Consider the following 23,383-nt stretch of genomic DNA (forward strand, 5'->3'; position numbering starts at 1 on the left):
AGCATACTCCTAATCTGACCTTATGTAAATTTCCTCTATTTTAGAAGACAGCTAACAATACAATTAATGGTACAACACATTTTCATTTAACACAAGCTGGACAATATCACCTAGTGTGCCCAGTCCAGCCACTCCAACTACAGATTCCAATTATTACATGAGAACTACGACTTTATGACATTTCCTACAAATGCTAATTAGCTGGTAGTTTAAGGCCCTCAGTCATGTAGCACTTCATCAATCACAAAGCTTAAACTATTAAAGATGGAAACTGTAACATTTTACATGAAAAGTTATGTTGCAAGTCAAAGTAGAATATTATATTAGCCCCCTTTACATGGTGTTCTTTTATAATAGTCCCCACAAAAGAATTTCCACAAGCTGTTGTCCTAATATGATCCAGGTCTACATCCTCTACACTGTTCTTGTCTCAACAGCTACCGTTTTCAACACTGAGACTCATACTTCACAGTATATAATTGTTTTTTTAAATATCCACAGATTCCTAAAGCACAAAACACATGGGGTATAGCTACTGCATAAAAGAGAAAATTTGGGAGCAAAAAAGTTTATCACCCGGTTCAGCACTTCTGCCCTTCAGCCTATAACTCGGACATATTCAAAGAACTTGCACATTCTGGTAAGAAATACATAAAGATTTCTGAGGTCTGCCCCTCTGCATGCTAAACTGACAGATATGAGGTGCAAGACTAGCTTTGCCAGGTTAAACAAAGCTATTAAAACAGCATACCCAACTTTACTGGCACTAAAATGGAACAGTGGTGCCAAAGATCCTAAAAGAAAGAAATATTAAGTAATATTGCACCTCTGACATTGACATAAGTTTATTATTAGTCCATGCCAATCCACCTTGATCCAAATCCTCTAAATGCATGCTATTCCAGTGCTGGGCCTCCCTTAAGCCTGCAAATTATACTGAAGAGCATAGCAGTTTTTCAATTTGATCAAAAACTACACCAAAACCACTACATGGAAGGACAATGCATCATTAGGTCATTATCTAGCCCATTACTTTTGCCTGCAACATGTTGCCTACTGAGCTTCTATGCCATCCTGTGAGATCCACCCCAGCTGTTTTGTTACCAATGTTTTTGTTTCTTCCACACCTTTGGTAGAAAGCCCTCAACAGAACCTGTCCTGCCCCCAAGTTTAACGGCTATCCAGAAAGAAGAAACAGCTCCAGCTTTGAAAGGGAGCTTTTCTGGGTTTGGTTTGCTCTCTTTTGTATTTTTCAACATGGCAGATAACAGTAATATACACAAGAGAATATAGAATTAGAAATTGCATTTTCCAAGTTACATATTCCTTTCTACTCCGTTTCATTTATCACCAACAGAAATATTTTTAAGCACTATATACAAATTCTTCCTTCTTCAATTACTTAATACAAACAGTAAAACAAATATTATTTTAGGCTGAGTGAAGCACATCAGGCTGAGTGGAGAGAGATGTAGCCATCTATCTTGCATTAACAAATGAAGGCACTAAAATAATTAGATATTTGGAAGTCCTCATATCAAAAGTAAATAAAAATACACAGATATAAAATTTGGCTCTTCATAGAAAAAAAAAAATCAAGGCAAGCATTATAATATTAAAGTCAGAAGAATCTAATGTCGAGAGAGAATTTAGGAAGAACTAGAAGCAATTCCCTCACTTTCAGAAGGGTTTTGATGACAGTAAGACAGCAACGGGGGCCATGTCCTGAAAGAAGGTACATGAAGGTAGGACAGTCCACTGTCCTGGAGAGCCCACTAATTGTTTCACCTCCTAAGTGTAGTATCAAATGATCTGTGTTGCTTTCCACCCACTGAATTCTCCACATACAAGTGCATAATGAGAACAAATTAATTTCTAAATGCTCAACATGCAAGTCTCTGCCTGCCGTCATGTGAAGTGAAAACAATAGTGGAAAGATGGCCAAAAAGTCAGAAGGAGAAGATGAGCAAAAACTGAATGAATGCAAGTTGGCATGTGCAATCCAGCAAGCAGTAAAGGATAAAAGCATATTTAGAATCAAGTAAAGGATAAAATTACTGCAATCAATATATACTAAATACTTTTCCATCAAAATTTATTCTTATATATGCTTGCTATTGGAAAGTATCTTGTCAAAACTGAAAAGAAAAGAGTTACAGCGGACAACCTTTTTCTTAAAGCACAGCATCTACTACTAGACTATCTGAAAATCCCTGAAAAGTCAATGTTCAAAAAATATTACAGTAAGAATACTACAACACTAGGAATTACTACTATACATAGTCCAACATATTTCTGAAATAACACAAGATTGAATGAACAATATGCCTATGGTCATAAAGGAGCTGTGCTCCCTTTGCCTTTGACAGAACATAAAGACTCTATGAGGTATGAATGCCCTGGGACACATAACTTCACATAGTGAGGATAAAATTATCTGGAATAGAAAGCCACTAATGCCAGGAAATCTTCTTGAAAAAAGTAGACAAACACTGAATATCTTGCCTTCTACATGCAAGTATCGTGGTCCAGAGATGAGTTACATCTGCTGCCGAGGATGCTGGGATGCTCAAGGAAGCTAACCATAAGAAGTCATGATCCAATAAGCACTGCCAAAATGAAGCTGAACACTTGGATTAACTAAACAAGTAGATTAATTTTTTTTTTTCCAGATGAACCTAAAAGTCTGGATTTCCACTGCTGACGTATTTTCTACTTCAGAACTACACACCTTACAGATGATAAAAAAAACAGTGAACGTATCCTAAGTACAGTGGGATGATATATCAATCAAATTTTTCAGTAGTCAAATTATCTGTGAGTGAATTTATTTCCAAACACACTGGAAGTGAGGCACAAATAAAATAATGATCCAAAGCTGAAAATGTGACCTAAGAGTAATTTTTAAAATGTTATTTTCCGAATACTATATTCTTTTCCTATAAACAAAATAAGGGTGTAATGAGTATTTTTGGGCATGCTGACATCTACATATTAAGATAATGTCGTTATTAAAAATGCTTCAGAGAAAGAAATCTATGCATAACTTATATGATGTAAATGAACTCTTTTCTCCTTTTTTAAAAAAGTAATCGTGTCATTCTCCTCTAAGTAAACTTAGTATTTAGCCCATAGCAGAAAAACTGAACTTCACGAGACCCCTGATGAAGCACATTTACCAGAATAAAAAACTAACAAAAATTAAAAAAAAAAAAACCATAAAAATCAGATGCTACTTCCAGTTTTAAAGAATCAACTTAGTACTAACTGATTTTGCACCTAGTAGTTAGCAGGATTTATTTACCACATTGTATACGAGAGCTCACGAGGCTATAACATGTGTTTACTCTACTTTAGTGAAAAGAGTGCAGTTAGAGTGATTATGTTCATTAAGAAGCAGGTACAAAAGAGGCAAGACCATTTGCAAGTCCTAATGAAATAGTTGTGATGTACTAAAACCAGAAAAACACACTAAATTGCAGATTTCTGAGCACAGAGCCATGACGAATAGTGCTGACAGCTCTGTGATGTCGTGTTCATCACACAATTTTCATCACTGAATCCCCATTCCTCCTCCTCCACTTTTTAAAGATTTCATTTAACCAATCACAGACAGAAGCACAGCTAGACCATGTGAACCATGTATGAATCCTGGACGAAAACCACAATAACACGACCTACATAATATTAGAGAATAAGGAGCAGACATTCTTTGTGTGGCTGTAAAATGAGGGGAGAAGTAACAGTAAAATGTATTTAATGCCAGGAACTTTTTCTCCATTTATCTGTATGCTCACAAGTGTATCTATATTCGATGGAGTGACACACACAAGATGCACAGAACATACCTGCTAGAATAAATATTTTTGTGAGTGTGAGAAAAGGGATATGGTAAATAAACATTCTACTACTGTCTGCAGAACCCTTGCAGAGCTACCTTTCCAGGAAATTCCCTCCCCACTCCCCCGGGTGGAAACTGTAATGATTAAATCCAACTTCTCAAAGAGAATAAATGCAGTTAGATAAATTTGTGGAAATTAGAAATAAGATTAATAAGGCTGTTTGGAGAAAGCCTCCCGTTTTAATGTCTTTAGCTCACAAGAAAAGCAGATAATTAACTTAATATAGGTTCCTTCCCCACACCCCTCCACTTCCCCCACCCCCCAAAAGAGTCTTTAAAGAAAAAAAAAAGCAGTATCCTAATCTTTTAGCAGTCCCACACATTTTGTTTACATTATTTGGAAAGAGTAGTAATCAGTGTTAGTAAGGACAATGGAATGCCTCACACTGAGGAATAAGAAGATTTGTCAGAATGTTTAGGACTTTCATATAACTCCAATAATTTTGTGGAAACTGTGGCACCTAATGTTTTTATGATACAATATAATTAAGATATAATGCTATAGAAATGATCCCATGGAAAACAGTAACACATTTTGTATTAGAGAACTACTTGACTGTTACAGACTGACTCCATGCATTTTTTAATCTATTAAAAGTAATAAGAATTTTCTGTAAGAAATAAACACATTTCCTTTAAATGTGCCTCAAAAGTTTTACCTTTTTCTGAAGGACATTAATTTTTCTTTCTTTTACTTCCAACATGTCTTTCATATCTCTGATCTCTCCAGCCAGGGTTCCTTTCTCTTCTGTGAGGTCTTGAAGTTGTTTTGTTTTTTTATTCAGAAAGGTTTCTTTTTCTTCCAATCGTAACCGCAAGGCATCAACCTACAGTAAGTAAATCAAACATATTTAGGTTTTAGTAAAGAACATTAACATATTTTATTTATTTTTTCAATTCCCTTCTTTTTTGTCACTTATGAAACTTTTGATTTCTTTTCTATGTCAGTTTTCCAACCTTATCTCAGATTAAGAGATTCTTTTACTTGTTAAAATGTGATAGAACACGAAAGCACTTGTAGCACTATCGTGGTTTAACCCCAGCCAGCAGCTAAGCCCCACACAGCTGCTTGCTCGCTCCCCCCACAGTAGGATGGGGGAGAGAATCAGAAGAGGAAACATGAGAAAACGCGGGTTGAGATAAAGACAGTTTAATACGTAAAACAAAAGACATGCACACAAACAAAACAAACCAAGGAATTTGTTCACCACCTCCCACCAGCAGGCAGGTGCTCAGCCATCTCCGGGAAAGCAGGGCTCCATCGCGCGTAACAGTTACTTGGGAAGACAAATGCCCTAATGCTGAACATCCCCCCCTTCCTTCTTTTTCTCCAAGCTTATATATTCAGCATGATGTTCAATGGTATGGAATATCCCTTTGGCTGGTTGGGGTCAGCTGTCCTAGCTGTGTCCCCTCCCAATTTCCCATGCCCCTCCAAGACCTTTCACTGGCAGGGCCTGAGAAACTGAAAAGTCCTCGACTTACCGTAAACATTACCCAGCAACAACCAAAACCATCAGTGTGCTATCAACATTGTTCTCACACCAAATCCCAAAATACAGCACTGCACCAGCTACTGAGAAGCAAAATCAACTCCATCCCAGCAGAAACCAGGACAAGCACCAAAGTATGCTTAGAAAAAGTAGAAGAGTCAAAACACAAAATAGCATTAAAAGAGTCCTAACTTGACATATAGCTAAAAGACTCACAAAAAAAACCAAAAACCACAGCCAAAACTTGATTTATTAAATATATAACTCATTGAAAATAGTGTTCTGCATCCTATATTTAATTTGCCCATTAAAGCCCAGAAATGGGCAATCAGATACTACAGTCACTACACAGATTTGGACAGAGATCAGAATCTAGATACAGAAATATATGGTAAACAGGGAAATGATGGGGTTATTCACTTTTCTCCAGTGTATATCACATAAGTTTCCTAACAAATGTGCCTTAGTGTACTTTTCTGTAGTAAGCACAAATCCCTCTCAACCAAAATATGGGATATTCCAAGGATTTTCCTAAGCAGAAATGTCTTAATAAAGAACCTCACCAAATTTTTCTGCATTATAGAACTGCTTTTTGCCTTTACAAACCTTAAAAAAAAAGTAAATAAAAAAAAATTTACAAAACATCAAAAGCATTCTAACAGCCCAGAAGGTGTATGTAGCCTTGATTTTCTCATTTCTTGCTGTATAAATGCTCCAGCATGCAATTTTATTGTTCTCTTAACACAGTTCAAATAGTTCTCAAATTATGGTCAGGCAAATAACTTGCCGGTGGTCTGGGAAAAATCTGTAGATCACTCAATACTGGTTAGTATTTGTATACAGTTGTTCCTATAAGCAGCTCTACTGCTAATTGCAATTAAAAGCTTCAATACTCACAAAAGCATTTGGAAATAAGGAGGAAAAGTAGCTGACTTCTCCACTGGGCAGGGGAGAGCAGCCACCTTCAAGGACAGCAGTATAAATATTATCATCAAAAATGAGAAAAATATTTGGTGAAGCAAAAAACAAAGAGGCAAGAAAAAGGAAAATCTACATGATGGGGTACCTGTTCAAGGAAATGGGGGAAGAAAGTGGCTGTTTGGGGAGTATCATCAAGACACAGACGAGCATGTAAAATGTGGACAGACAGACATAGCCACAGCAGTAGCCATATACACGTGAATCCAGGTGGAAGGACACAAAAAATGTCAAACTAGGGGAAGAGAAAAAGAGCTTTCTTCAGGAAAGCACTTTCTTCAGGTAGATTTAACAATCCTACTTCACAGCTTCAAATTATTAGTAACTTTTCTAATAATACTTTTCTACATAAGCACTGCCTAGAATAGTTACACAAAGTAAGGTATGATTCCAAATGCAAAAGGTGTTACTCTTCACACCATGAAGAGGAGAGGAAACAGTCATTGTCAAGATGCTCGTTGATACAACCTTTGAGAACAACTAATATACTATTCAGACTATTGGCTCTCACGAACTTTCAAAAACATATTCGAAGAGATCTTATGACAGCTTGCTTAAATAAAGATATAATAATGGCATGGAACAAAGCCAGCACTGAAGTGGTCTTACAATGATGTGATGGTGAGTGGAGGTTGAAACCATAAGGTGAAATTGTAAGCAAAAAGTAGAGCTGGAAAATAAAGGTTTGCAGGTTTCAAAGGTGTAGCTTTTTATATGGTAGAGAAAAAGGCAATTAGAAATCAATACAGTAATAAATCAAGAATATAAAGATACTGACTGTAGAATGTAGGGGGGTCAGAATACAATGCATGTAATCCTTGCTCACCTTGATAAATTAGCAAAGTGAAAAATTATATATTTCACTGAAAATGGAAAGAGCAAGCAACGTTATTCCTACAAGAATGTTCAAAAAAAGTGTATGGAAGGATGTGCTAAATTGAATAGACAGAATAAAAAAAAAATTGTTAAAGGGAAAAAAAAAAAACACACCAGAAATGGAACTGAATTAAAATGTATTTCTCTAGCTTAAAATGTTTATCCATTTCTCATCTAACCTAAAATATGCCAGGGGAGTGAGGCACAGAGCTTAATTCATTAATGCTAAAGAAAGAATTGCCCATCACACGAATACAAAGGTATTTTTGTAATAAAATGGTAGACATCTCAATTCATTAAAGCAACAGAGTCTGTTTGGGTTTAACCATCAGTATTGCAAGAGGTTCACCTTACATTTATGGTTCCTTCAGTGAGCACTTCCACTAAATGACGCTTGTTTCCATATACTGGTTCAGAAATGCAATTACAAATGTATTACTGAGCAGCATAGAGTACTGGGTGAAAAATTTTGGGGTAAAAACCACATTTCATCACATATCAAGTTTTTAAAGACCAAAAGAGACACCTGGTTTTTTATAACGCAAGTCTCATTACTGAAGGCTAATTTGTAAATAAAATACTACAAGAAAATATAGTATATGCATGAATTTTTGTCAGCACTTTCAAACATTGTAAGATATCAACAAAACCAACCCACTCTTGGTGTTAAGCATTACGGACTCAATTCTACACTCCTGGTGCAGTCTCAAACTCCCAAATTCAAGCCTCGGGTATGGAAATCAAGGACTTAATTCTTAGTAAAATATTTCAGTTTTCCAGAAGGCTGGTTAACACATCGAAACTGAGAGTCCAGGAAAGGAGACACTAAATATACCACTATAGACCTACTTCCATGTTTGTCCTTCCACTCCACCCAGAGAAAGACGCGACGTAGCGCTGAAAGCACACAGAGGTGACAGCATGGGCATGGAAAACTTTTGCGAGGTTTGCAAGACATTAGAGTGACATAATTTCATGCAAAGAAGAGAATTAAGATAAAGAGCGTGCAAACGTTTGTTATCACAAAGACAGGTTTCCTTGAACAGAGGCCATTTTTCTGATACTGTTTTCTTCTGCAGCTCTGAAACCATGAGGTGTTCACATTAAGTGGACCCACACAGGCTTGTTTTGGCTGCAAGGTCTGCCATTGAGAATACAAGGTTTGGACTGAAAATATATGATGTGGCAACCCAGAATAATTCCCCATCTACATCAGAGCTACAGGAAGTCAGGCAAGTGAGAAATTTTAGATTCACTAATCCAAATTTCAAACATACAAATGTCAGAAAATAAAGTACAAGGGATTAAAGTTTACATTACCTAGGAATTCATAAAGTTTGTTCATATAAAAATCTAGATTGAAGTAACTGAAAGGGTATAAATGTTATTTTAGAATTTTTAAGTTCTGCAGTTGGAATAGAAAGGTCATATCTATTAAGCACTTTATTTCCTAGTTAATCAGAATATTAGTAAAGTACAAAGCAACCAGCAAATCTAATTTATTTTTATTTATATTCTGAGTTTTGTAATGCTAAATTTACTCAAAGCAAAAGCCTTTGCAATGCCATTTTAAAACTTGGTTTGGGACCAATTTAGATGATCTATTGGATCTCAAAATGCATGTTCTTCCTGCTCTTAAAATGGCTCATTGCTTTTCTATGCACTGGAAAAAAGATTTATATTCTACTGGATTTATTCTATTTTTAAGACTTTTTTTTTTTTTTACACTATTACACTACTATTTTTTTAAAACATTACCGGATCTTGCAGTCTGTAAGCAGTGTGCAGTATGATATTCAAAGATGACTTTTCAAGTTAGAAAACAAGAAATAGTAGTAGTAGCAAACTTTCAGACCTCATTTAATAAACATAAAAGAACTCATCTGAAACTCATTACCACATCTTCTTCATACTTATTCACTTATTTGCCTCGTATCTGAAAGCAATCCCTTAAGGCAAATCACAAAAATCTCTGTTGGGCCTTTAAGCTGCAGCTGAGAAGCTCGTCATAACATTGCGGCGGGAGCTGCGAAAGGGGTTCCCTTCAGCCAGGCGCTGCAAGTCTCGTTTCCCAATGCCACTAGGCAGGAGTTTAACGCTTGAAGTCAAAGCATAAACAAAGCACTGACACAGGCCCCCAGTGACCGGGATAACACAGTAGCTTACACATGTGCCGATGCAGTTCTGTTCTGCTCGGCTGAGCCAGGCAGTTTCTGAGTCAATAGCCTTTTCTTCTCTACCCATCCAGCAGTCCCCACCCGAAGGGCCAAGCAGACAATTCTTACTCTTCTTCACAAATTTCTTCCCACGCACCCTGTCATCACAGCTCACTGGGATTCAACTCAACAATGGGAATGTTAGGCGTTAAAACCTGGGAGCACAAGAAGGAGGGTTGAGAGGATGAGTCAATGGTGCTGAAGTCCAAGTCTGTGAGTGAGAAAGGGGAGCAGAGCCCTGTCCACTCCAGTTTCCCAATCCTGCCCTCACACAGCTGTTAATTAAAGAGCACGACATGACTGAACCTTTCTGCATTTCCTTTCACCACTAGCCAGCTCATAACACGACTAACACGTTCTTTCTGTTCCCTAAATAAAGACACAAATTCAACCTGGAGGAACAAGGGAAGGTGCACCATAGTTTTCTTTCACACCAAAAACAAACACACGTGGAAGTGCGCAGCAGAGCCGCAGTCTCCATCTTTCCTTCCACTGGTTTGCGTTCAGGCCACCCACATGAAAACCTTTAAGTCAGCACAAGGGTTATGACCTCGACTGTGCCACAGAGGACTAGGCACCCAGTACTGCAGAGTTCTTTGGACTGACTCCAAATACGGCAACAGATTGTTTACTTGTTAACGTCATAAGCAGGTTACTCCATACACCTTCATCTAAACAGTTGACCCCTGAGATCAATTCTTTCAGCTCCAAGGTAACTTTTTAACACTTCTCTCAGGTGAATTGCCTTCTTCTGTAAGAAGCTGCACATGGCCTTAAGACCTTAATATATCTGGTAAGTGGTGTAACTTTGCCTAGAACCCCAGTTCCCACAAAAGGTTGCTCTTAAAATAAGGCTATCTCAGTTTTCCCCTAAGAATTCGTTTCTAGCCTTGGTAGCATCAAATAAAAGCCTTAAAGCATGACTGAAGTGCAGCTTCAATTGCACTGACAAAAATGCTCTAAAAGATTTGAGACTGCCATAGGATCTCAATCCCAGCAACCCCACTTCAAACAAGGGCAGTGCAAGCATTGAGAAGGGAAGAGCACGGCATGTCCAGCCACAGCCTTAGGTGGCAGATCCTCCATCGCAGTCGCTGTGTCTCCTACCCTCACTCCTCCCTCTCCGGTGGGTGAGTGGTTCTGCCTGCTCCAGAACCAAAAATGCCACCCCTGTTGCTAACACAGAGAGGTAAAAGACATGCTTACACCACGTGTTCTCGGTCAGGAAATCTGACACTTCCACAGCAGTCCATGCCACAATCAATCCAATATCATATTTAGGAGGCTGAACCGTCTTATTTCCCAGCCCTTTCCCAATGAACCATTGCTCAGCCAATTTTCTACTGTTCTAGCTAGAATCTGAGTTCCACAGAATTACAAGTAAATTCTTCTTAAAAGAATGTCACCTTCCTGGTGAAGCAGAAGTCTTTCTCAAATATGATGAGAAGCAGCTGGTGACCTGGGTTACTGGCATGGAAATTCCTATGTTTCAATCTGGATCATGGAGATTCAGACTAATCTTTTGCATAACATAGATTTTCTTATTCTTTTATAAGACAATACCTTATTTGATGCTCCCTCTTTTTTTCCCCTTTGTGCAGAAATATTTTAGCTGATGATATATTACAATTAAAGCCAAGCCCTTGTGACAGCTCTCACTAAAATCTTTAAGATCAGAAAAAGATAGTATTTATAACAGAGCATGGTTTTCAACGTGTCATCCTTTTCTCCTTGCAAATACAGGAAACAGAATTATCTCTGTCTTCCTCCCCAAAAGTTATTTTATGTGGAGCTCAAATTAGATTGTGTCCTGACACCAATGTTAGGAATCAAAAAAGAAAAAAAATATCTGCCAAATACATCTCTATTTTCTTACAACTCCTCAACCAATGGTCAGATATCTTGAGACTAATGCAGCAGAGCTTTGTACTTCAAAAGTACACCTCCACAATGAAGCCCAGGTATACTGATAGAATAGGTATATCATGCCCCAAACTAACATAACACGGCAAGAAGCCATTCTGAAATGAGCGCTCTGCGTGAGTTTTCAGAAAGGCAGAACTCTGAGCCAGTGCCAGTCTGGGAGAGTGAACTGGCAACTCATACTGTGTGTGGTCTTAGTTGTACAGATTTATTTTCTATTCACAGGAATGCAGTGTGGAGGTTTACAAGAACATGGGTTATGTCAGTCATTTTCTCCTTTCCTAAATTCCTTCTGCCTCCAGTAGCCAGGAACCAAGACTTTTACGTTTCTCATAATGCAAAGTAAAACTACCTCAGCCTGAACTGCATGTGACCTTTTACTATATGATATCTGTTCAGTGCTAAGCATGTATGACAAATTCATAAGTCAAATACGAACCTCCAGATAGCATAAAACCAAAAAGCTGTTAAATCAGTTCCTCATCTTGTGGAAGACAAGAAGCAAAATATACCATTTCATTTATAGCCAGGATGAATTTGCCAACATTAGTAATTATCTCTTCCTTGAAAATGGTACTGTGAAATCACATCTTCCAAAAATAATGAAACAGTGAAGTATTCTAAATAGAGCATGCCAGTATACTATGAGAAATGTCTGCCATTTTGTTATTCCCCCTTTTACATCTATGGCATTTTAAATATAATCTGAAAGGAAATTAAATATGTGTCATTTTACAGCATCAGATATATATTTTTACATTTGAAAGGATAAGGATTTCTGGTACACAAAAACTCTCTCTTTGGCTTTTCACTCAACACTATGTAATTTTAAGAGTCCTTGACTTATTTTTCCCAAGCTTTGGCAGTACATTTACTAGTAAAACTTGTCAATCTGAAGAACACCATCATTTTCCAGAAAAATAAAGCAAAACCAGACCTGATAGCTAACACACAAAGCATTTCAAAGACCTCTGTCCAAGTAAATTGCTTTTTAATTTTGCCTAACTTCTTTTTCCTCAGCAACTACTTATTTCAGCTATTTAACACAATAAACTCAGTCACTTGCTCTGGAAATATACAACACACTGCGAAAACTTCAGAATTGGGTTATACTTTAGAAAAAGAAAGGTTCATGTAAGTGGCAAAAATTGCCAAATTCAAAGTCAAACTTTATTAATCTTCATGTCATCACCCGCCACTCACGACCAGCTCCAGTAGTGACGCTTATTTCTTGAAGTTCTTCACTGTTAACTGTTTAACTTACATGCCATATGATATAGATATATATATATATCATTTATGAAAGTGTTTTTAGTGCTAAGGAGCTCCATGAGGAAGTAAAGCATGAAGAAGAACTACCATGTTTCGCTGTTAAGAATTATTTATTTTACCATCATAAATAAATACATTTAAAGCACAGGTTTGGCTGTATTTTTTAAAAACTAATTCTGAATTTACTAGTCAAGCACTGAGTGTACTTTAGTACTGCACCTGGGGTAATAGAGAAGGCAACTGCAACCCATCGTCAGTCTCCCTCCTAACCCAACCTCTGTCCCAGCACACACTGCAGTCAATATTTGCCACTGTGTCCAAAAGCCAGTCTTCTCCCCTTTTGTACTATCATTCTCTGCTTTCCTGATGACCACTACAGGGTCCACAGGGATGTGAACACTTTTTATGTACTACTTGCTCTCTTAGTGTATTATTGCAGCCATCTTTTGAGTGGCCACTTCAGTTAATCAAAAAAAAAAAAATTCTATCAAAGATCTTAGTGCCTGTATTTATACATCTATGTGTATCCATGGAAATCCAATATACCATTTTGATTACAAAAAACAGTCTAAACCATGAGAAAAAAAAAAAAAAAGCTTTGAATTTTCTATACAAATATAGAGTTGTGAGTAGAGAACATATCCTTTAAAAAACATATAGGTCTTTTTGCAAATATGAGAACTGAGTTACAAGTATAGAAAGGATATCATGTCTTTAAAATGTCCCAACTGTACTCTCCACTTCAAAGATAGTAAAAAAAAAAGTATTTTAAAATACAACAATAATATGAAAACTATGCCCTCATCATATTTGTCCCTCATTTTTCAGTCTGATAATTGATAAACATTTTTTTTTTTAAAGCAACAGCTGTACCTGGTAACCCATAATATAACGCTTGATTTCTTTCAAAAACATCTGGTCTATGCAAAATTCAAGGCAGAAAGGGCACAACATGGCTACATTTGGAAGCTACAGACACTTGAATTTTTTTACAAGTAATATCCTTTATATTCTTGCTCCAAAATGAAACTTTAGTGAGTTACCTAGTTTTTTGACTTTGTAGAGGAAAATTCCACTTTCAAGCATTATTTCAACAACATTCCCACCTCTACTACTCTGGGTATTATGGTTGCTCTAGCTTACATTTTAATTCAGCAAATTATATTATTATAGAGCCGATAGTTAAAAGGCTTTATAATTCTTTAAAGGATAACCTATTTTACTGTCTTCTTTCTACTACTCCAGTATTTAAGAACTGACAAAAGGAGGGGGTTAAAGCAGCTGAGTACATTATAGTCAACAGGAACAGACAGTGAACATTAGATGCTTTATAAACACAGCACAGAAGCGGCCGTTCACATCAGGAAACAAACTTGCACCATCTCATACAATTTCCATTCCATAATCACTATCACAAGCTCTTTCAACCCCTCTGTACAAGGATGGGAGAATGACCTGATGGTCTAATGCATAAAATACACTTACTCCTTGAGAGATGGTACCTACAGGTTTCATAAAGCTCCCAGCCTCCCTCCCCAGGATGGAGCTTAGCCAGCCACCATCTCTGCTAATCAATCCTGATTTTTCTTTCATTCTTTTTTTCCACTAGTCTGGCTTATGCTGCTTTTTAAAAGAGAAAATCGATAATACTGACTGGTCAAACTACACGAGTAAAGGTTTTACCTTGAACCAGAGACTGTAGCCAAGATATAAACGGTTCCCTCGGGCAGTTTGAAACTCATCCTTGTGAACGTTATATGCCACAAGGAATTCTGATCATGTGTAGCTTATCAATGCAGCCAACTGCCCAACAGCTGTTTTATTCAAATTTGCATCTTTGCCTACTCCTACCACTAAAATTAGGTAGTTTAAAGCAACTAGTCCAAAGTTCAGAATTTAATATTCACTTCAGTTCCAGCAAATTTTGGAAAACACATGGGAATTGTAACTCATGTGCTAATACTTAAAGTTTTTGTTAATAAAACTTCCAACACTAACCTTACCTCATTGAACTTACCTCACTGATTTTTATGCTCACTGTAAAACCATAGCTGTCATAATATTTTTGAATTACTGCAAAAGGAAGTCAGTCATTCCAAAGTCAATGTTATTTAGCAACATAATGATAGTTATAAATTCAAAATACTTAAAACCAATTTACAAAACTATCAATCTTGGAAGCTTTTAACTTTTGAAATTTCTGTCTCAAATAACATTCAGATTTATTATACTGTAACAGATTAATAGAAAGTGAACTAAAAGGCCACAATATTCTTTTTTAAAGTCATGCCAATGCGTTTAACTGCTTCATGAAAAAAAAAGTGTAGAATTCCATAACAGTATAAGAATCATCAATAAATATGTTAGCTTTATACACGATAAAAACAACTTTTTATATGAACTGTTTTCCTCAGTTTAATTTTTTTTAATAATAGGAGTCAGTTATTACAAACAGTTGACATAGCAGTGAAAGTGTGATTTTAAAAAGCACATTTAGGTTTGTAACCTACTCAGAACATTCATAACAAAGAAGGTGCCTGTAGGTTATCCTCTCTCCAACTAAGCTAGAGAGCCTGCGATATGCTTGCAGGGGTGACCTATACTCTCGAAATGTCACAGGTTTTGAGTGGGACACATCTCTCAGAGAAGAATCTTAAAATTCACCCTGTTGTGAGACTGGAACACCTGTTTATGTCACCCGCTTGTTTATCGGACATTCCTACATCAGTAGGTCCAGCTGGAATCAGCCTGGCTACAAGCTTATCTTCCAGGATCTATGACCAGCTCATAAATAGAGTGACATAAAACAGCTTGGGTGATATTTTTCATTTATTTGTAAGAACACAGTGAACAGAGAAAAAGGTTAAAACAATAAGCTAAACATATATGGTTTACTTTAAATGTAACAACACAGCATTTTCTTGAAGAAATATGCCATTTTGGCTTTTGTATGTCTCCTGCTCACTTTCTTCCAGAGACCAAGTTACAGCCTTTTCTCCGCAAACTGCTGCATTTTTCTTAAGAGTCTTCGCTTCTAACTACTTGTAATCTCTCAGATTAAAAAGTCACCTCTAAAATTTTCCAAATATAAAAGCTGTGAGTGCAATTCTCTCTCTCCCTACAAGCCAGGCTCCATAATCTCCTAGACAACAGTAAACATCAGCTGGTTTAATACTGATCTTGAGTACCAGCAAGTGTAACAGGTCTGCTTAGCTCCGTCACTTGTCCTCAATTCAAACCTTTGGTTCTCTAGTGCCTTCCAGGACTCAGAACTTTGTCATTAGCTTTGGCTTTCAAGGCATGTAAGACAAGGCAACCCTCTTTCTTGCTTCCCTTGCATGTATGAGGCAAGGTATTTGCCTGGTATCGGAACCGATTGCCGTGTTTTACTGCATTTGATGTGCAGTACAAAAACGTGATGTAGAATACTTGGCATTCCAGTAGTAATATTCTGAAGAGATAAACTGTCACATAAGTTAGGAAGTCCAATTCTGCTATTTTTGAGAGTTGCCCATAAAGGAAGTTCTTCTCAAGGGAAAAAAAAAAAACAAAAAACAAAAACCAAAACCAAACAAAAACCAAACAAACATCAGCGAAGGTTCAGTTTGCCAATACCTGGCATGTTTTCAATATTTATACATTTCAACCAGAGCTGGTAGTATGCTACCAGATCCTCCTACAATCAAGTTTTTAAAAAGATAAAAGGATAAAAAAATGGTACTTTGCAGGAAGATTCTGCACTTCAGCACACAGGAGGTCTCTGTCCTCATGCAATTATAGACATTAGCCACCCTCTTCAGAAAAGCCTGGTCAGTACATTATTCTTTTGGGTGTTTTTCCTAGCTTCATAGTCAGTCTTTTTTACCCATTCAGATTTGTGGCATATCTTTTCTTGTGATACCGAGCTGTACCGAAATACCCATCTACACACTGTTTTACAAATCAATTTCCCTTTTACAGCATGCAGCTGAGTTTGGGTAATATATAGAAATAATCCAGTTGGTAAAAGTACACAAATTAAGAATTATTATAAATGCCAAGCTTTTGCCCAGAGGAAAGACAACATGTTGACTATAAAATTTACTAACTGTAAAAACAGACTGCGCTGAATGCATTGTGTACAAAGTTCTCTGTCTTTATAAATTCAGCTGAACTATGCAGGCATATCAGAACCATGTAGACCTCAAATCAGAGGCCCCTGGGACACTAAGACCTAGAAAGAGAAACCAAAGTCAACCTTCTGGTCTGCTCTGGCTTTATATAATCATAAAGTGGTACACATATGCTCAGAATACCTTCCCTCCACCCCTTGAAAAGCCTAACGCTGCATATAGACACACTGCATATACACACCTGGAGAAACAAACTTCTACAAACTCCCCTTTCACAGATGTTATAGGTCATAGGACACCTTTACTGCTTAGGGGTTTCCAAATATGTTGTTAAGTTGCTGGTCTCAATAGCATCCTACAAACTTACAAAACAACAGCAAGTAGAAATGCTGTTTCTTCAGAATTCCATACTGTCCTTGCATCTATAAACAAAATGCTATGTTATTGGTTATAATGGCTTTGACACCTTTCCAAAATATCAAATAATTTCAAGTCTTTAGTTGGCAAGCCTTAATTTTCAATAAACAATGTTGATGTTTCTAATTAAAATCTTTTTTATGAGGTTAAGATGCAGTATGTATCAGACATGTTCTCTTTTTCATTGGCTGCACCAGTTCACCATTATGTCCACTTTCCATGTCTCTCCCCAGTCTTCTGTGATTACAACGACCCATTTATGAACTAGCAATATTCAAGGGTAGATTAAAAAATAATATCTCTAATGTAAGAATGAGATAGATGATACAACCAAACTGATTGTACTGGGTCTGAACCACATGGCATAAAGCATCTGTGTAGAGAAACCCTACCTAAAGTCTGTGAAACAAACACTAGCTGGCTCAATTCATCATAAGTATTAAATCTGAAAATATATATGTGCTAGCAGACAAGCTGTGAATTAACTTCAAATATGAAATTAAAAGTGACATCCTATTTTATATTCTTTGTACTACCAGGCCAAGGCCAAAAAATCTCCTAATTTCATGGAATTTAGAAGTCAGGACTGCTAAAACAAGAAGTAAGAGAAAACTAAGAGACTAGATAATTGCATCTTTCCAGAAGTAAAACTAAAAGTTATAGAAGAACAGATTATGTTAGGAGAGATCTTTATTTCCATACATAGAGTTGAACCATACCTTCTAAAATGTTTGATGCAAGTAATAATTAGTGACTAATAGTAAAAGCTATTTTTTTTTTTTTTTTTTTTTTAATATGGCCTGAAACTTCCATAAATGGACCCTAAAAGGAATGCTCTGGCATGTAGTAAGGCACATTCTTGATAAATGTTTATCTCTGTATCTACTAAACCTTAATAAGATTTTTAAAATTACAGAGATCTAGCAAGAACATTCTAAGCTATTCAGGATATAATGAATAGCAATAAATAGTTCTTTAAATAGCAAAGTGTGCATACCATTCACAGAGACAGTTTTAATGGAAAGCCCGTTTCAAGCAAAGGCACTAAGCACTCTATCTACTGCAGTGTCTTTTGCTTCCTGCTAGTAGTAGGCTGATTTTAGGGGACAACTTAATAAGTACATGTATGTCTCAGATCAAGAGTAAAAAAATTTTATTGATCCCAGGGTTTGCAAGGATCATTTTTTTTAGTTTGAAGTTTATTTCTGAACTAAGGGAAAAATCAGTAATTAATTCTGATTAAATCCAAAAATAAATGCTTCTGTAGCAAGGCCATAGTGATCTCAGCACTACAAATGATCTAAACAGGCTTTTCAAACTCAGATGATGATGAAAATTTTTTTAGCAGTGTGGTATAACCTTGGTTTTCCAGTTATGGCATCTTGAAGATTATAGTATCTTTTCAGAGGAATGAAAATGTTTAATACATGCAACTCACATAAAATCTGCTTCTTTAACTGAAGGAGGAGCAAGAGTTGAGACACTGCTTTGGGAATAAGTAAAACTTGGTATGTGAACTTCTGAAGAAAATTTAAGTCCAAGGTCACAAAGCAAAAAATTTCAGGCTCAAAGGTTAGCAATGAAAACTCTTTGATAATAGGTGAAAGAGATAAAATAGCTAACAATATAAATACATATTCATAGCTACAACTGGCAAGGTTTTAAGAACTCTTAAATTACATAATTAAAAACTGTTTGTCAGCATTGCCTCAATGTGATATATGCACAAATGGCTGCTTCTCATGCAAATGGTAGTGTTGACTGGTCTACACCAAAGATAAACTAGAGAAAGAACAGAATATCACATAATAGCTCACTTAAGGAAAACAATTTTGTGCCAAGAATAACATTCTTGTATGACTTGACATTATAAGAGGAAAAAGCTAAGAGTTTAACAGCAAACTATTGCTCAGAATTAAGGACTCTGATAAAAAACTCAAAGACATATGTAGCTGAGCCATGTATCACACAATTATTTGATTTTTTGCAAATAATCAACTTGAAAAAAAAGCTATCAAATATAGCTCAGCTGTAGCATGCCTTTGGATGGATCATCAACTGTTTGACACAGGAACTTGCCAGTTAGGCTAGTCTTGTAAGAGTGCAGACACATGCAGTTCTCTCAACTTTTTCATGCCTTACACAGAAACAAGTTAAACAGATGCCTACTAACAGTAACATTGTATTTGTTATCTAACACATGGAACCTTCCAGAGTGCAAAAAATGGTTATACCCTTTCTGGAAGCTTATATCTATATTATCAATATTAGGAGATGATACCTGAATAGCCATACATATGACTATGGCCAAAGCTCTGACTAGTACCTAGGACAAGTAACTTTACTAGGATAGTTTGCAAGTGGCTTGAGAAAAACATTAAAACCATACAGTTAGTCATATGATAAATACTGTCTTAGAACTTCAGATGAGAAATAATGTGTTGACACTTAAAAATATCAGATCTTTATGATAGTGTAAAAACCACAAGATCATAACTCAGAAAGAAAAATATATAAAAAAACAATTTACATCGCTCAACAGATGAATCAAGATTTCATAGAATCATAGAATCATTTATATTGGAAAAGACCTTTGAGATCATCAGGTCCAACCGTTAACCCAGCACTGCCAAGTCCATCACTAAACCATGTCCCTGAGCATCGCATCTATGTGTTTTCTGAACACTTCCAGGGGTGGTGATTCTACCACCTCCATGGGCAGCCTGTGCCAATGCTTCATCACCCTTTCTGTGAAGAAATTTTTCCTAATATCCGGTCTAAACCTCCCCTGGTGCAACTTGAGGCTGTTTCCTCTCGTCCTGTCACTCGTTATCTGGGAGAAGAGACCGACACCCCCCCCCCCCCCCCCCACCTGCCTACAGCCCCTGTCAGGGAGCTGCAGAGAGCAATAAGGTCCCCGCTGAGCCCCCTCCTCTCCAGGCTAAACCACCCCAGTTCCCTCAGCTGCTCCTCATAAGACTTGTACTCCAGACCCTTCCCCAGCCCTGTTGTCCTTCTCTGGACACGCTCCAGCACCTCTATGTCCCTCTTGTAGTGAGGGGCCCAAAACCAAGGACAGGATTTCTGCCCTGGTCCTGCTGGCCACACTGCTTCTGGTACAAGCCAGGATGCTATTGGCTGCCTTGGCCACCTGGGCACTCTGCTGGATCATCTTCAGCCACCCATCAACCAGCACCCCCAGGTCCTCTCCCACCAGACACCTTCCCAGTCACACTTCCCCAAGCCTGTAGTGTTGTGTGGGGTTGTTGTGCCCCCAGTGCAGGACCCAGCGCTCAGCCTTGCTCAACCTCATACAATCGGCCTCAGCCCATCGGCCCAGCCTGCCCAGACCCCTCTGCAGAGCCTCCTGCCCTCCAGCAGATCAACACTCCCCCCCAGCTTGGTTTTGTCTGCAAACTTTCTAAGGGTGCACTCAATCCCCTCATCCAGATCATCAACAAAGACACTGAAACAGAACTGGCCCCAGTACTGAGCCCTGGGGAACACCATTTGTGACCAGTCTCCAGCTGGGTGTAACTCCATTTAGTAGCACTCTCTGGGCTTAGCCATCCAGCCAGTTTTTAACCCAGCATAAAATATACCCATCCAAACCATAAGCAGCCAGTTTCTCCAGGAGAATGCTGTGGGAGACAGTGTCAAAGACTTTACACTAAAGTCCAGGTAGACAATGTCCACAACCTCTCCCTCATTCACTAGGATGGTTGTCTTGTTGTAGAGGGAGATCAGGTTTCTCAAGCAGGACCTGCCTTTCATAAACCCATGCTGGCTGGGCCTGATCCCCTGGTTGTCCTGTGTGTGCCACGTGCTAGCACTCAGGATGATCTGCTCCATAACCTTCCACTGCACCAAGGTCAGGCTGATAGGCCTGTAGGTCCCCAGATCCTCCTTCTGGCCTGTCTTGTAGATGCACGTCACACTGGCTGACCTCCAGTCTTCTGGGACCTCCCCAGTTTGCCAGGACTGTTGATAAACGATGGAGAGTGGCTTGGGCAAGCTCCTCCACCAGCTCCCTCAGTACCCTCAGGTGGATCCCATCTGGCCCCATCTGCATGTCTAGAAAATGTAATATGTGAGGGCTCAGTAGCTTACAGATTTATGGAAACGAATAGATTTTCGGTGATATTCTGAGCCCTTTAAGAAATTGCTCTGTGAAATGTATCATATATATTAATTTAAAATAATTGTAAATCATTATTCAGAGATACCTTACAGATAGTAAGTGGCCTGTCAGCTGAAAACAATGAGGCTTGGTAATATTGCTAAACTGTTCCGTTACTAACAAGCATCTCGACCAAAAAGCAGACTGTACTCCCAGCAAAATTGAAGTGCAGCCATTTTGCCTGTCTTAGACATTGGAAATATATTTACTTCTTATGCTGGAAACAGACTCCCAAACTAGTTTCCAGAGATTGTGCTGGCTTGGGATAAGAATTCCAGACAAGGAAAGACTACTTAGACCTTGAGAGGCTCCTTGAGATGCAGTATCTCAAGAAAAGACTAAAAGAGCAGTTTCAGATTCCAAATCGGTAACTTCTTTTTTATGTCATCTTTGCAGTAAAATACTTCAGGCATTTTAGGTAGAACTGGAGAAGATATTTTACTCTAAAAAAATGTAATCATCACAGAAATGGTAGATCTTCACCTCATATTTTAGATGTTGAAAAGTCTAAGATAATTAATGAGACTCAACAATACTGCAAAGAAATGCATGATATTGTAACTAGGGTCATAAAAGCAATATTTTCATTCTTTGTAGAAATAGAGTGCTTATAATACAGGTTACATGGTCAATTAAAAACAAAAAGTTATGCAGGAATGAAACCAGACATAAGATTCAGTTGCAGGCTTCCCTAACATACTAACAGATATTAGCTTGCCAAATATTTTTACTGAATCTAGTCTGCCAGATCATCTAGCAGCAAGTCGAGCCATGTCAAGATCTGATCTTGAGTTTATTTATTATTCAGCTGGAAGCTACGGGTTTACTAGTTTACCACAATTATATTCCATCTGGGAGACACTCAGTTTCTCAGGACAGAATAGCATCTGCATGAGAAAGATAAAGCAAAACTGTTATGTGCTGCTTTTGTAACAGTCTTGACACTAAAGAAACTATGTAAAGTTAGATGTGAAAACAAATTGTATCACAGAAGTGATCTTAAACTGTCAAAAATGTCAGGAATACTTTCAGCAAAAGAATCAGTAAGTGAAATAACCCTCAAAAACTACTTTCAGAGAAAGCCCTGTAACCTACAAGAACCAACAGTGACAGCCAAGACATGGGGACTAAATAAACCGAGTCTTCAACTGAACACCGATTCAGTGAGAATACAAGCCAACTCAGATTCTTCACAGTACAAGGAAGTCTAGAACCCACAGATATACTAACTGTAATTTCAAGGATGCCATCATATTCTTTCTTTCTCCAAAATGTGCAAGGCAATACTAGATATCACGTACACATTATTGCATTTTAAAAAGAGAAACTCCATGAACTAAGTATCCGCGCTTGATCCTGCAGTACAGTAGAACGTGCATGGAAAAATAATTAAACCACAATTACCAACACTGGAAGAGCTGAAAGAAATCTTTCCTTCTTCCCCCTTTTCCCAGCTCTCTTCAATGAAACTAAAATCTATAAAGCTCATAATCAGAAAAAAAAAAAAAAAAGTGACATATATATATATATAGTACAACCAGAGTGTCACAGAGCAAAAAATCCTAGGGCCCTCTAAATCCTGCAGAGGCACCTCAGGTTTTTTTACGTACTTGATTCAATACAGTATTTACTATAAGAAAAAATACGTTGGTGAAACATAACTACTATTACATATCATAATGAAGACACAGAAACAATCAATGAGGTGGTGGAGGAGCTATTTGTCCACGAGAAAACAATTTTGCACAAGGCAAACAATTTGTTCCTGACACCTCATTCCTCTAGGGAGTCCTGCAAAACCGTTTCACATTCGATGCCTAGGAATAAAATTCATAACTCTGTTGGATATCAAAATGGCCATAAAAAATGGTTCACAGAACAAAGCAACAAAATAACATCTACAAACTTCTCAGCTAGTTCTATGTGATTAAAATGCCAGTCCCTAAGAGAGCCCAAGACCAGTTACAAATCTGGCAATCATCTTCATGGAATATCATATAAAGTAAGACTATATG

At 37.5% G+C, this 23,383-nt stretch overlaps 1 protein-coding gene across 4 annotated transcripts in view; it reads right to left on the bottom strand.

The window, feature by feature from the left end:
* The window catches only part of ERC2 (ELKS/RAB6-interacting/CAST family member 2), a 521,548-nt gene that overhangs the window by 339,619 nt on the left and 158,546 nt on the right, over window positions 1-23,383 (bottom strand). For all 4 annotated transcript variants that reach the window (XM_055710069.1, XM_027805155.2, XM_027805144.2 and 1 more), the window contains one exon: window positions 4,561-4,728. In XM_055710069.1, the coding sequence (XP_055566044.1) occupies window positions 4,561-4,728 (168 nt within the window). The remainder of the gene's footprint in view (window positions 1-4,560; window positions 4,729-23,383) is intronic.

Source organism: Falco cherrug, chromosome 4 (genome assembly GCF_023634085.1).
Source record: "Falco cherrug isolate bFalChe1 chromosome 4, bFalChe1.pri, whole genome shotgun sequence".
Lineage (NCBI taxonomy): Eukaryota > Metazoa > Chordata > Aves > Falconiformes > Falconidae > Falco > Falco cherrug.